The sequence below is a fragment of the Berghia stephanieae genome, chromosome 9 (genome assembly GCF_034508935.2).
Source record: "Berghia stephanieae isolate SIO BIC M18660-M18661 chromosome 9, UCSD_Bste_1.3, whole genome shotgun sequence".
Taxonomy (NCBI): domain Eukaryota; kingdom Metazoa; phylum Mollusca; class Gastropoda; order Nudibranchia; family Aeolidiidae; genus Berghia; species Berghia stephanieae.
Window position 1 is genome coordinate 17,174,487 of NC_088368.1, and position 15,532 is coordinate 17,190,018.

The 15,532-nt window shown below is 38.9% G+C and overlaps 1 protein-coding gene across 1 annotated transcript in view; it reads right to left on the bottom strand.

The window, feature by feature from the left end:
• LOC144979313 (uncharacterized) overlaps positions 1–9,080 on the bottom strand; it is a 42,548-nt gene extending 33,468 nt beyond the window's left edge. Inside the window, exon 1 of the mRNA XM_078925944.1 lies at positions 8,394–9,080. Within this exon, the coding sequence (XP_078782070.1) occupies positions 8,394–8,405 (12 nt within the window). The 5' untranslated portion in view covers positions 8,406–9,080. The remainder of the gene's footprint in view (positions 1–8,393) is intronic.
• Positions 9,081–15,532: the final 6,452 nt, after the last annotated feature.

Below are 15,532 nucleotides of genomic sequence, written 5' to 3' on the forward strand. Positions count from 1 at the left end.
TCATCATTATCTTCAAAACCATCATTCTTCTACCCCCCCCTCCTCCTCCTCTTCCTTCACTTTATCTTCTTACTACTCAACAACATCACCATCACTAGCAACAACATGATCAACAACAACAACATGATCAACAACAACAACATGATCAACAACAACAACATGATCAACAACAACAGCAAAAACAAAAGCCTTAGATCTCACTCACAAACACATTAAATCCTTCAATCTACCTTTTCACCAATAGGATTCAACAGTCGTGACGTCACTTCCCTCGTAATGACGCATGGTAACTTAGTAACTGGCTCTAAACTATCGGAACAATGGCGGAAGCCCTTATGAAATACTTCTCCCACGAGCATATAAGTTATCCAGAGGAGAAAAACAATATAAATCTGATCATGTTTTGACTTTTATACATTCTGATCACATGACATGTGAAAAAGCTATAGCCAGCATGAAGAATAAAAAGTACCGATTTTCTTTGTTTAGGACCAAGCTGCTCGTTGCTGGGCGGACGTGACTTCAGAGTATTGAATCCTATTCATTAATAATAATAATAATAATTGAGTTTTATAGCGCAATATCCATTAAATGTGCTCAAAGCGCTTTACAAGGGGTCCCTGGTCAACAGCAACATTTAACACGAAGGACGGGACATGCTGCCTGTTAGGCGATATTACAATTTTTCGGACAAAGTCAACACTGTTTACGGCCAGGTACTCATTTTATACCTGAGTACGGTGAGAGAATGTGATTAAAGAGCCTTTTCCAAGGACTCAACTATGTGCCCAGCGCGAGGTTCAAACCAAGGACCCTCCGATCCGAAAGCGAGTGTCATACCGTTAGACCACATAGCCGCACATTCATTCCCCTGCTTTCCTCCCTCCTCCCACCCATCCGCCCACCTCCTCCTCATTAGCCGAGGGCATCTCCTCAACTTCCTTATGTCATAAACCCTTTCACCGCCGTATTATGAAAAGACACGTATTTAAAAACTCTCAAACCTGGGAATGATAAAAAGACTTCATTAAGACCCAGGTTTCAGAGTTTTTTTTCCAAGATGAGGGTAATTTAAATCGATCGATATTTGATGGACGAGTCTCCTGGCCAAATATATAAATACATGTTTTTCCAGAGCAGTGACCTGCATCAAGACCTGGGCAGTAGACAGCTGCCTTCATCATAACCAGGTTATCAAATGATGCACATTTCACCTGTCAGAACTCCCCCACCCCCACCCTCTATCCAGATATCAACGTCACAATTTGACGCTGCCCTCATCTCACACCTTTCTACAATTTGATCCCGGGATTAACATTCACGGGATGGAGCATCAAAATTTAACACAAATTTAATAAATTTAAATTTCAAACTTTAAATAACCAGCTTCGATTTATTTTTGTTTTTGTTTTTCTCAAATCAAGGTCGTGTAAAAAATAATAAATGTAATAGAATCGTGTCATGAATATTCATCAACTCAATGTCACTATCAGGAACACGGTCATAGCTTGATAAACAAGAAGAAATTAAAACATGAAAAAACCCAACAAAACAAAACAAAAAACAAAACAAAACAAAAACAAAACGAAAGAAAAACAAACAAACAAAAAAATAACAAACAACACAAAAAAGACCAAACAAAACAAAACAACAACAACAAAAACAAAAAACAAATAAGAAAATAACCCACCCCCCCAAACAGATAAAACAAAAAGAAACAAACAAACAATTCAAAAACAAACAAACAAACAAACAAACAAATCCAAAACAATCAAACCAAAAAAAAAAAAAAAAAAAAAAAAACAACAAAAAAAAAACCAATAAACAAACAAAGATAATTTGTAAAATGAAGTTGACTGTAAAATACATGCGTTTTTTAGTAACTATATGTTATATATCCGCTAGTTGATTTGCATATTTTAAGTTATTGGACTCTCTGAAAATACCATTTTTGAAATAATTTATACTTTTGGAGTATTCGGTTATGAATTTTAAACTGTCCGTGTATTAACTATCCATACAATATTATAATAATTTTTGTCGAAGAAGAATGTGTGATAAAAAATGTTGTATTTGACTGCCACCCCCTTTTTTCTTCTGTATTTCAAAGAATCTTCCAATCTTTTCTGTTTATAGGTCTTTGTTATTGCTTTTTGCCATCGGTGTTTATGAGTAATTCTCACTAAACTGTATTAACCAGACTAAAGAAGTTCAAGGTTCACATAGTTTTTGTGTGTTGGTCCGTTATACTTCCGGATGGCCGTGTCGTGAGCTTCTTAGCCAAGCGCATACTATCTATATGCAATTTAAAAACAATATTATTATTTTCTTTTGATAATAGTATTTTGATTCATTTAACATTTTCTTAACCTAGAATTCAAATCAATTTTCAGGGGAAGCGATCGAAATAAAATATAAAATAAACAAAGATGACCGGCTTGGCTCCTTGTAATTGGATTCAATAGTTTGATGTCACGTCGCCCAGCAACGGCGGTCATCGTGGTTCTAAACAAAGAAAATCTGTTCTTTTTATTCTTCATGCTGTCCATAACTTTTCATATGTCTTGTGATCAGAACGTGTTAAAGTCAAAACATGATCAGATATATAATGGGTTTTTTCCCCTCTGGATACGCTTTTATGCTCGTCGGCGAAATGTTTCATAAGGGCGTCCGACATTGTCCGATAGTTAAGAGCCAGTTACTCAGTTACCATGCGTCATTACGACTGTTGAAGCGTCTTGCTTTTAGAACGTTAGTTTTCAATGGTATGTGTATAAGTAAAATACCTACTGTTCTATCGCTTGATCAATAGATAGTATGTGCTTGGCTAAGAAGCTCATAACATTGCCATCCGGAAGTTTAACGGACCAACACACAAAACTGTGTGTATACATGAACGTTTATAGTCTGGTTAATACAGTTCAGGGAGCATTACTCAAAAACGCGGATGGCAAAAAACAATAACAAAGACCTGAGTGACGTCATCTTCGAACTATCTATAGATAGAACGAAGATCACGTCACTCAAGCCTTTGTTATTATATTTTGCCATTCGCGTTTGTGAGTCATTCTCACTGAACTGTATTAACCAGACTATAAAAGTTCAAGGTTACACATAGCTTTGCGTGTTGGTCCGTTATACTTCCGGATGGCAATGTTATGAGTTTCTTAGCCAAACGCATACTATCTATAGAGCAATATCCTCTATACGTGCTTAAAGCGATTTACAAGAGGTCCCAAGCAACAGCAACATGTTAGTACGAAACATAACCCGTATTAGGCAATGTTCCATTCCCCCCCCCCCCCACAAAGACAACGCTGTTTGCCGACAGAGTACTCATTAAACACCCGAGTACGGTGAGAGAATGTGAGAAAATAACCCTTTTCAACGACTCAATATACGCCGCTCAGAGCGGGACTCGAACCCTGGATCTTCTAGTCTGCAGGCGAGTGTCATAGGACTCGACCACATAGCCGCACATCCCAGTGGCAGAAATAGAAGGAAGATAAGATAGTCTGGAGACAAAATAGAATAACTGTCTGTAATCCATCGCCTCAAAATGGTATGGATAGAACGAAGTTGACGTCACTCAGGTCTTTGTTATTGTTTTTTGCCATCCACGTTTATGAGTACTTCTCACTAAACGTCCATGGATACACACAGTTTTGTGTGTTGGTCCCTTATACTTCGGGATGGCAATGTAATGAGCTTCTTAGCCAAGCGCATACTATCTATAAACGTTCATGGTTATAGGAAATATAGGATAAAGGAAAATCGTCGCATTCGTTACGATGTAACCGACAATTTTATCATTCTGATTTCTCTTGTACACCACAAAATTTAAATAATTGCTTTGATTACAGCTATAAATACTAAACACTGTGTTGGAGAGTTCACATGTTACTTTTTGTTTGAGTAAGAAAAGTCTGTTTTGTGCTGGGTGGGTGTGAGTTTTTGGGAAAATTCCAAAAGTAGCTGGTAAGGAGAGAATTAAAATTGACTACAGGAGATAATGTGAGTAAAAAGTCTTTTTTTTAAAACTTAGTCTTTGCGCCACCTCCCCCCCCCCCCAAAACAGCCTGGAGTGGGACTCGACCCAGGTACCTACCAGTCCGTTGACGAGAGTCTTACCATATGACTACAACAACGAACAAAGTATTATGAGATATATTATTTAACTCTCTCCTTACCAGCTATTTTCAGAATTTTACCCGAAACTTCATACTCACTCAACACAAAAATATATTTTTCAAACAGAATAGCAACGATCATTTGCTTGTTTTGTTCAGAAAAAAAATGAGCTCTGCAACACAGTGTCGAGTTTTTATAGCTATAACTATAACAGAAATGAACTTAGAACAAGAAAAGTGTTGGTTACATCGTAACGAATGTGACGATTTTCATTTGTGTGGTAAGGGGAGGGTTAAAACACCCGCCGTCGTCTCACTAGATTTAACGTAATGGCGGCTATGTGGTCTTGTGGTATGACACTCGCTTTCGGATCGGAAGGTCCTGGGTTCAAGCCTCGCTCGGCGCATAGTTGAGTCCTTGGTTAAGGCTTTTTACTATCATTCTCTCACCGTACTCAGGTGTAAAATGAGGACCTGGCTGTTAACAGCGTTGTCTCTGTCCGATAAAAAATTGTAACATCGCCTAATAGGCGTTGTCCCGTCCTAAATGTTAAATGTTACTGTTGGTCAGGGACCCCTTGTAAAACGCGTTGAGCACGTTTAGTGGATATTGCGCTATATAAAAGCTCAATTATTATTATTATAAGTTACAGATTTGTAATCTACCACCTTTTCCGGAATACACTCAAATGTTTACATTATAATGAATAAAAAAATTAATATTAAATATCAAAACACGGAACGTTTCGGGCTCAAAGTCCTGCTTCAGTCAGTTGCAAAATCCTGTTAAAACTCTAAAACACAACGCGTTGAATTCAGATAGACTGTGAAAAATAATAATATGTCTTTTTGTGCCAAAAACTTTTCCGCCGTCTAACCAGATTTAACGTAATGGCGTGATGACACGTTAGTGGCTTCAAAAATGAACAAAACATTAAAACACGGAACGTTTCGGGCTCAATGTTCTTTTTCAGTCAGTCGCAAAATACTGGTAAAACTTTAAAACAACACGTTTGATCCATATATAGACAGTGAAAAAATATGTCTTTTTGTACCGAGAACTTTTCTACCATCTCACTAGATTTAATATTAAAATCTAGAGATGCCGAAATGAGCCAGTAAAACGAATAAATAGAATGAATTTGACGGGTCTTTGTTATTGTTTTTTTTGCAATCCGCGTTTATGAGTAGTTCTCACTAAATTGTATTAACCAGACTATAAACGTTTAAGGTTACACATAGTTTTGTGTGATGGTCCGTTATACTTCCGCAGTGCAATGCTGTGACCTTCTTATGCAAGCGCATACTATCTATAGTTAATAAAGGGAGTAAAAATGACTTTTATAAAATGTTCTTGTTTACCCGAAGAAGGCCAAAGGCCGAAACGTTGTTTTCTTTGTGTTGTATCTTTTATAAGAGTCATTTTTACTCCCTCTATTTTACTATAAACTAGATCTCTCTTCTTACCAACTATTTGCAAACTTTTCCCCAAAACTTCACACCAAACTAATCAAAATAGATTTTTTACCACTCAAACACAATAGTAGTAAGTTCCTGCGATATCTACATCATTTCCTTTGCAAAACCTGATCTACAGCACACTGTTCATTTTCTTTAAACTTTATGATGTACAAGAGAAATTTGAATCAGAAAAATGTTGGTTGTATCGTAACGAATGTGACGATTTTCCTATAGTTGATTTGGAGGAGGTTAAAGTAATGGCGTCATGACATATTACTAGAAGATAGAAATTGGATTATCTGTAAAATAATGTCTTGGTTAAATCTAGATCCTTTATTTATCTAAAAAGTAGTTGTCCTTCAGACCGATAAGAACCATGGAGCTAGAATTTATCCCGGTCTCTATAGCATGAAGCGGATATTAGCAAATTGCTTGCAACCCTTTGGATAAAACGCTGGAATAGGCTTCGCGAATCTCTCAGATTTGGGAGTTTTTGACAAGATGAGGGTCATTTGAATCGATCTATAATTAAAGGACGAGTTTTATGGCCAAATTTTTACATAATGATTTTCTTTTCAGAGTACGGCACAAATGATCCAGAGACCCGGCTTGCGTAACATCCTCCCTCCAGTCTCTTGACTGGAAACGATTGAAAAACCGGCGGAAGGCATCCCGTACCTTACACATAACCATTAACGACCCAAACGCACCCATTGGGATTGTGCGGCTATGTGGTCTTGTGGTATGGCACTCGCTTTCGGATCGGAAGGTCCTGTGTTCGAGCCTCGCTCGGCGCATAGTTGAGTCCTTGGAAAAGGCTCTTTACTCACATTCTCTCACCGTACTCAGGTGTAAAATTAGTACCTGGCCGTTAACAGCCTCTGTCCGAAAAAATTATAATATCGTCTTACAGGCGTCATGTCTTGTCCTAAATGTTAAATATTGCTGTTGGACAAGGACCCCCTTGTAAAACGCTTTGAGCACGTTTAGTGGATATTGCGCAATATAAAAGCTCCATTAAAAAAACCGCACCCATCCTCATCCCAAACTACATAAAAAGCAAATCAGATAGACACGCTACACGTAGATACAATGCATCAGAATAGATAGTTCGAAGATGACGTCACTCAAGCCTTTGTTGTTATATTTTGCCATCCGCGTTTGTGAGTTATTCTCACTGAACGGTATTAACCAGACTATAAACGTTCATGGTTACACATAGTTTTGTGTGTTCGTCCGTTATACTTCCAATGTTATGAGCTTCTTAGCCAAGCGCATACTATCTATACATACAACCATTTACAAAAATGGACACTTACAATCACAGCTTTTTCCCACGAACAATAAATGGCAGGGAATGTCCTGCCACCGGACATAACGAATGTTGAAGGCTTAGAAACTTTCAAAACAGTTTTGAATGCATTTGCTCGTCAAAGTAATACGTGACTGTTCCCTGTTTTGATTTGATTGTAACTGAACATTCGCAGTGATGGGCCCGTGGGACCTTTTGAAAATACAAGCCAATGAACTGCGGCTATGTGGTCTAGTGGTATGACACTCGCTTTCAGAATGGAAGGTCTTGGGTTTGAGCCTCGCGCTCGGCGCATAGTTGAGTCCTTGGAAAAGGCTCTTTACTCACATTCTCTCACCGTACTCAGGTGTAAAATGAGTACCTGGCCGTTAACAGCGTTGTCTTTGTCCGAAAAATTGTAATATCGCCTAACAGGCGTCACGTCTTGTCCTAAATGTTAAATATTGCTGTTGGACAAGAACCCTCTTGTAAAGCGCTTTGAGCACATTTAGTGGATATTGCGCTATATAAAGCTCAATTTAAAAAAAAGAGAGATGGTTGTAGAGGATAAACGACAAATAAATTGTGACCTTACCCAAAACGGTACAATATCGGAGAGGTGTAGTTGTCAAAGATCGAATTTATAAACATAGAAATGCCACTAGCATTGCGTTCACATGCTTTACAGCTGACAATAAACATCTTTTTCTTTCTAAAAAATAGTAATCCTTAGGAACCATTGGGCCCATGGAGCCAGAGTTTATCCCGGTTTCCTATAGCGTGAAACGTGCAATATGCAATTGCTTGCTATCCTTTTGGATAGGACGCTAGTCTATCGCAAAGTACATTCCGCAAGATCTAACAGACTCGGTTACCCAATCACTGCTGGGTAGAAATGGAGGTGGGTCAGCGAAATCTCGACTGCACCCGGGATTGAACTCGGTCCCTTTGCGTGTGAAGCTAGTGCTCTACCAAAAGGACTATCTGAACACTATATACATTTATTAAAAAATAAAACTATTCGTAGTATGACACCCCTCTTTGAATCGGGAGGTCCATGGTTTGAACCCCGCTCTCCACGGCGCATAATGTTCTTTACTCACATTCTCTCATAGTGCAAAGTTTTTAAACGAGTACTTGGTCGTGAACAGCGTTGTCTCTGTCGGAAAAAGTGTTTGTGATATCACCTACATGTTGAGTGTTGCTGTTGGCAAAGGACCGACGTGTAAATATATGCAGGTCTGACATCCGAACCCACTTATGAGAATATTTTGCGTAATTTTTTGCGATTTCCATGACAACAATGAGCCCATAGGAATTGGGTTATCAGACCTGCAAATAAGTGCACGTCGCTAGGGACCCATTGTAAAGTGCTTTAAGCACGTTAAATTGATATCACCCTTGGTGGGTGTTTCAAAAAATTATTTTTGGCATACGGTACCCACCGATATTATACCATTCAGAGACGTTTGGCCATAAATGAATACTATAAGTGTATAGGCTATACTTACGCAAGAGTACATGGTGAACAGAATGACGTGAACGATAAGGATGTTGATACAACACCAGCAACCAGTCACTCGACGACTGTGATTTTAACTCCTTCAAGTCCAGAAATCGTCCAGCGTTCGATGTGACAGTTTGACGGAAGAATCAATCCCAATGAACTGTTATACACACGGACGACTTTCTAGTTTCTATGTCAATTTAAAGACGTTTTAAAACAAAGTTTGTATAAACTTGAAGAAAAATACAACAAGCCGCTTTTAAAAATCTATTTTTAGTTTTTGCCGTTAACAAATCCTTCAACGAATATTCTTCAGCTTAAGTGAAGACGGCAGCAGGAAAATAAGACAGCAAAACCGTTGGAGAGACGATCTTATATCTTTATATCAAATCTGTGTAATATAAACTTGCTTCAGAATCACCCAGCCAATGTTTTTCGCAACTTTTGAATTGAAGATCTGATCTCTTCTCAGCAGGGATATATTATATTTTCATGTGACAATCTGTTTTGAAATATAAGACTATGCAACGATATTTATAATTGTTCCCAGAAAACGTGGCTATATCTAGTTAGACTGATGTCATAACAGTAGACAATTCCTGCAGGTGTTATCCGAAAGACCTGATAGTAATCTTAGACGATCCGTGGTTTTATTTATATATAGATATACGCGCAGGTAGATAGCGGAATTTTATTCCGCGGATTTGAGTCGGAGTTGATGAATCGGTCGCGTTGGATTTTGTCCCAAGTTATCGTCGGCAAAGCAAACCGCCCGCCCCTCGCAAATTCTGCCTTTACAAGTCAGTCACGAAAGTGAGCCTTCTGTGCGCGCGCGTGTGTGTGTGTGTGTGTGTGTGTGTGTGTGAGTGTGTGGCTGGTAACACGAGACAAACTTGGTGGGAATCGAATTCTGTCGCCAATCGTGGAATTCAATATTGATGCTATGCGGTTAGGTACTACTTCTCACAGTATCCGCCAGTCACATTAAAGACACCAACTCACAAAACTCTCACAAGGAGACAGCGTGGCTCAGCGATACGGTCTTTGCTTCGTACCCGAAAAGTACCGAGTTCCATCACCCGCCGCTGCGCTGTTTCGCCTTGAGCAAGTCAACTCGCCCTGGCTCAATTTGCGGCGCTGCACTGCGGCTGACGCCTGGGTGATTGCAATCTTCCCTTGGAATAGACCTTAGAGACACATTTATCCTATGAGATGAATAAAGGGCATTTTATTTATTTCTTTTTTTATTTTATGTACTGTGCAACCATAAAAGTTTATAGACTGATTTATAATATTAAGTGGGAACTACTCATAAAAATGGCTGGCAAAAAACCAAATGACAAAGAGCTGAGTGACGTCAAAATCGTTCCTTCTATATATGCTCATATATGGTTTTGTGTGTGTGTGTTGGGGGGGGGGGGTGATGACGATTAAGTTAGATCACGGAGAGGAGAAGGAATTTGTTCCCTATCGCCTCAAACTGGTTTTAATTGCGGTCTATGTGGCCTGGGTTCGAGCCTCGCTCGGCGCACACTTGAGTCCTTGGGAAAGGCTCTTTGCTCACATTCTCTCATCGTACTCAGGTGTCTCTTTCGGAACAAATGTAATATCGCCTAACAAGCGTCATGTCTCGTTCTACATATTACATGTTGCTGTTGGTCAGGGGCCCCTTGTAAAGCGCTTTGAGCACATTAAGTGGATATTGCGCTATATAAAAGCTCATGTTTTTTAATTGACGCATGTTGCTTGAAGCAAATACCAAAGTTGTCCTTCCTTTAGAGCCTTGAGGCCCACGAAGCCGGAGTTTAACCCTCTATAGGGTGAAACGGAAAAAAGCAATTGTTTTCTACCCTTTGGATAGGACGCTAGTCAATCGCAAAGTACTTTCCGCCAGACCTAACAGACCCATCTACCCAATCACTACTGGGTAGAAAGAGTGGGGGGGGGGGGGTAACAAAAAATTAAAAAAACGGCTTCGCAAGGAATCAATCTTGGTCCATTAGAGTGTGAAGCGAGTGCTCTACCAACTGGCCAGAAAACTCGTCATCAAAACATCGATCGATTAAAACGACCCCCCCCCCTTGTCAAAAAACTCTCAAACCTGGGACTTCACGGAATTCTCCAAGGAAGTCACAGATTTGACAGTTTTTGACAAGACGACGGTCATTTTAATCGATCGATTTTTGAAGGACGAGTTTTCTGGCCAAAATTTTAAATACGTGTTTTGTTCATAGTTTTCAGGCCTGTTGTCAAATACGCCTTAATGAAATGTTGGTGTAGCTTCCAATATTCTGGTCAAGATTCTTTATCCCTTTGTTCTGAGAGAGTTAATCAAACAGAAAAAAGAACACATAAATCTTCACCAGCTCGTGACTTTTTACAAGATTAATCCACTGAACAGATTTCCAGCTTTTCCATTGTATGAAATAGCAACAAACCCACACACTCATTATTACTTCACCGCGTAAAAAGTAATAAACAACGACAAAAAAGAACAAAATACAAACACGAAAAGTTTTGTGTTCAAACCAATTTTTTAGCCAACAACATAAAAAAACAAACAAACAAAAAACAAAAAACAAAACAAAAAACAAAAACAAAAACAAAACGTACATACCTTAGCGGAGTTCCGTCTCCCTACTGAGGTTGAATGTCATGGAACGCCATTCTCAAGGGCCATTACTGAGCAGTCGATGATCTTTTTGTCAGTTGTTGCCTCCACATTTCCTATCCAGGACTTCCTTGATTTGCCCCGTGTCTTTCTGGCAGCTACTTTTCCTTCTAGCACTGATTTTTGGATGGTGTTGAGACTCTGAACGGGTTCATAAAAGTTCAGCTTTCTCATTTTAACTTCAGCCAACAGGTTTTCTTAACTTTTGGCCTGTCTCAATAAGAACCGGAATGTTTGATTTCATTCTGGTCCACGATACTCTCAGAATTCTGCGGAACACCCACATCTCGAAGGCATCAATTTTTCCTTCTGTCTCCTTCATTATGGTCCATGTTTCACAAGCACCTAGGAATGTGGACCATACGTAACATTTAGCCATACGTACTTTTGTTTCTGTTGATGTTTTTTTTATGCTAGTGAGGATTTTCTCCTTTTCATGAGGCTTGATTAGCAATGCTTTTAACCTTTTTCTTACCATCTATAGGAAAATTGTCACAATCGTTACGATCCAACTAACAATGTTCTTATTTTTATTACTTTTGTACATCACAAAATTTAAAGAATATTTTTTTATAGCTATAAAAACTTGAAACTGTGTTTTAGAGCTCATTTTGCTAAACAATATTGTATAGAATGTACGTTTAAGAATTATTAGGTGGAGGTGAAGTTTCGGGGAAAATTCTGAAAATAGCTGGTAAGGAGAGAGTCAACATCTGCAATAGATCTGACATCTTCTGTAATGTACAGGCCGAGGTATGTATACGCCACTACTTGTTCTATTGCTTTTCCGTCTACTGTTATGGCAGCTTTATAGTAGCATTACTTTAAAAAACCCATTTAGACAGCAGAGACCTAGTTGTGTCCGACATAATAAAAAGTTGAGCTTGAGCTTTTATCTAGCGCAATATCCACTAAACGTGCTCAAGGCGCGTTACAAGGGGTTCCTGGTCAACAGCAACTCTTAACATGTAGTACGAGACATGACGCCTGTTAGGCGAAATTATATTTTTTCCGACGATAAAATAGATCTAGTCTCTTACAGACACGAAAACTAAAACCCGAAATTGTATTTTGTGCGCGACTATGTGGTCTAGTGGTATGACATTCGCTTTGGGATCGGAAGGTCCTGGGTTCGAGCCTCCTTGAAAAAAAGGCTCTTTCACCGTACTCAAGTGTAAAATGAATACCTGGTCGTTAACAGCGTTGTCTCATTCGAAAAAAAAAATGTAATATCGGCTAACAGACATCTTTTCTCGTTCTACATGTTATGTGTTGCTGTTGGTCAGGGACTCTTTGTAAAGCCATTTGAGCACGTTTAGTGGATATTGCATTATATGAAAGCTCAATTTTTTTTTCAAGTTAAAAAAAATCACTCTGACATTATATATTAGCAGCTCTGAAAGCCGAGAACAATTGGATTCAATAGTCTGATGTCACGTCGCCCAGCAACGGCGGCAATCGTGGTTCTAAACACAGAAAATTTGTACTTTTTATTCTTCATGCTGGCTAGAACTTTTCATATGTCTTGTGATCAGAATGTGTAAAAGTCAAAACATGATCAGATATAATGTTTTTTTCCCCTCTGGATACGCTTTTGTGCTCGTCGGAGAAATATTTCATAAGGGCGTCCGCCATTGTTCCTATAGTTTAGAACCAGTTATTAACTTACCATGTGTCATTACGAGGGAAGTGACGTTACGACTGTTAAAGAGTATTATGAGCTTGATTTAACATTATTGTAATAATGCTGAAAACTTATAGATAGAACAAAGATGACGTCACTAAAGTCTTTGTTATTGTTTTTTGCCTTCCACGTTTATGAGTAATTCTCACTAAACTGTTTTAACCAGACTATAAAAGTTCACGATTACACATAGTTTTGTGTCTTGGCCCCTTATACTTCCGGTTTTGAGCTTCTTAGCCAAGATAAAGAGCTATAACTCCGAGACACCAGACTCTAAGCGTTTAAATTCCAAATTAGTGTGGGTGAAACATACTCATTTACACACACAAGAACACACACATATACACACACAACACAACACAAACCAGACGCCTATCTTGCTTCTCATATCATCTACTAAAATAGAAATAGATATAATGTTTTCAGGGAACGTTTAAAAATAGACAAAGATTCTTTTTCACGAATGCTCTGTGGTAAGGCGTTCCAAACAGAGGATCCGAAATGAGAAAAGGATCTCATTACATCATTTCTGCGCATTCGAGGGACAACTCGTTTGGTAGAATCACCGGCCGAACGTAAGAGGTAGGGTTTTGAATATCTTTCAATTGGATTCAGTAGTCTGATGTCACGACGCCCGGCAACGACGGCCACCTTGGTTCTAAACAAAGAAAATCATTACTTTTTATTCTTCATGCTGGCTAGAACTTTTCATATGCATTGTGTAAAAGTCAAAACATGATCACATTTATGTTTTTTTCCCTCTGGATACACTTTTATGCTCGCCGGAGAAATATTTCATACAGGCGTCCGCCATTGTTCCGATAGAGCCAGTGTAATAAGTTAGCATTCGTCATTAGGAAGGACTGTTGAAGAGTATTAGTTCCGAAAGGTAGGAGTAGGAAGGGGAAGTGCTTTCAAGACACACGATACTCTAATAATTCTTAGACTTTTCGGATAAGTTTGGGATCATCCATGTCATGCGGCTATATCGTCTTGTGGTATAACACTCGCTTTCGGATCGGAAGGTCGATCTGGGTTTGAGCCTCGCTTTGCGCATAGTTGAGTCCTTGGAGAAGACTATTTACTCACATTCTCTCACAGTACTCAGGTATCAAATGAGTACCTGTCCAATGACGGGGTTGTCTCTGTCCGAAAAAAAATGTAATATCGCCTAACAGGCGTCCTACATGTCCCGTCCTACATGTTAAATGTTTCTGTTGGCCTGGGACCCCCTGTAAAGCGCTTTGAGCATATTTAGTGGATATTGCATTACGTATATGAAAGCTCAAGTTTTTTTTCAAGTTAAAAAAAATCATCTTGACACTTGATATATATTAGCAGCTTTGAAAGCCGATCAAAATTATGCGCTAGATTTAACATTATTGTAATGAACAATTTTTTGTGTTGGATTGATAGCATTTCCATTATAACAACAATGTAAAAAAGGAGCTTTTATATAGTGCAATATCCACTAAATGTACTCAAAGCGCTTTACAAGGTGTCCCTGGTCAACAGCAACATTTAACATGTAGGAAGGGACATAACGCCTGTCAGGCGATATTATTATTTTTCGGACAAAGACAACGCTGTTAACAGCCAGGTACTCATTTTACACCGGTGAGAGAATGTGAGTAAAGAGCCTTTTCCAAGGACTCAACTATGCGCCGAGCGCGAGGCTCGAACCCAGGACCTTCCGATCCGAAAGCGAGTGTCATACCTCAAGACCACATAGCCGAACAATGAGTCCAAATCAAGTTGGATCATCAGACCTGTAAATAAATAAACGTCCCCCCGGCATAATACCGTTTCAGGGGTTGGTACACATATTATATATCGGTAAATGAAGTAATTTTCCCCCTGGAAAATAGGAATAACCACTTCCGCAGTAAAATAGTGCGTGAGGTTAATGTACTTAAGTGTAAGTAGTCTCATATCGATTACATAAGACAATATCGAGTAAAAATTCGATTTTGATAAATCGATAATGAAATCCAACGAAGAAGCGAGAGAGCAGGCACGGGTATAGATAGAACGAAGTTGACGACACTTAAGTCTTTGTTATTGTTTTTTTCCATCCGAGTTTATGAGTAATTCTCACTAAACTGTATTAACCAGACTATTGATAGTATGCGCTTGGCTAAGGAGCTCAGAACATTGTCATCCGGAAGTATCACGGATGGCAATGTTGTAATTTTCTTAGCGAAGCGCATACTTTCTATACGATAAGTTTTCACTAAGGAACCTGTGAGAAACTTAGGAGTTATAATATTTGATACCAAATTAATGTCTGCCTATGTCACTAATGTAACTAAATCCTGCCAATCTTTAGATCTATTGGTGCTATTAGAATGCTTATTGATATTAATACTACTAAACTTCTTCTTGCCTCTATGATTTTTAGTAAATAAAAAATTAATTTAAAAATTGAGCTTTATATAGCACAATATCCACTAAATGTGCTCAAAGCGCTTTACAAGAGGTCCCTGGTCAACAGCAACATTTATCATGTAGGACGGGACATGACGCCTGTTAGGCGATATTACAATTTTTCGGACCGAGACAACGCTGCCAACCGTCAGGTACTCATTTTACACTTGAGTACGGTGAGAGAATGTGAGTAAAGAGCCTTTTCCAAGGACTCAACTATGCGCCGAGCGCGAGGCTCGAACCCAGGACCTTCCGATCCAAAAACGAGTGTCATACCACAAGACCACATAGCCTTGATTATTGCAATAGCTTGCTCTAGGGTTGTGATAATAGTGTCATTAATCGACTTATGAATACCAGT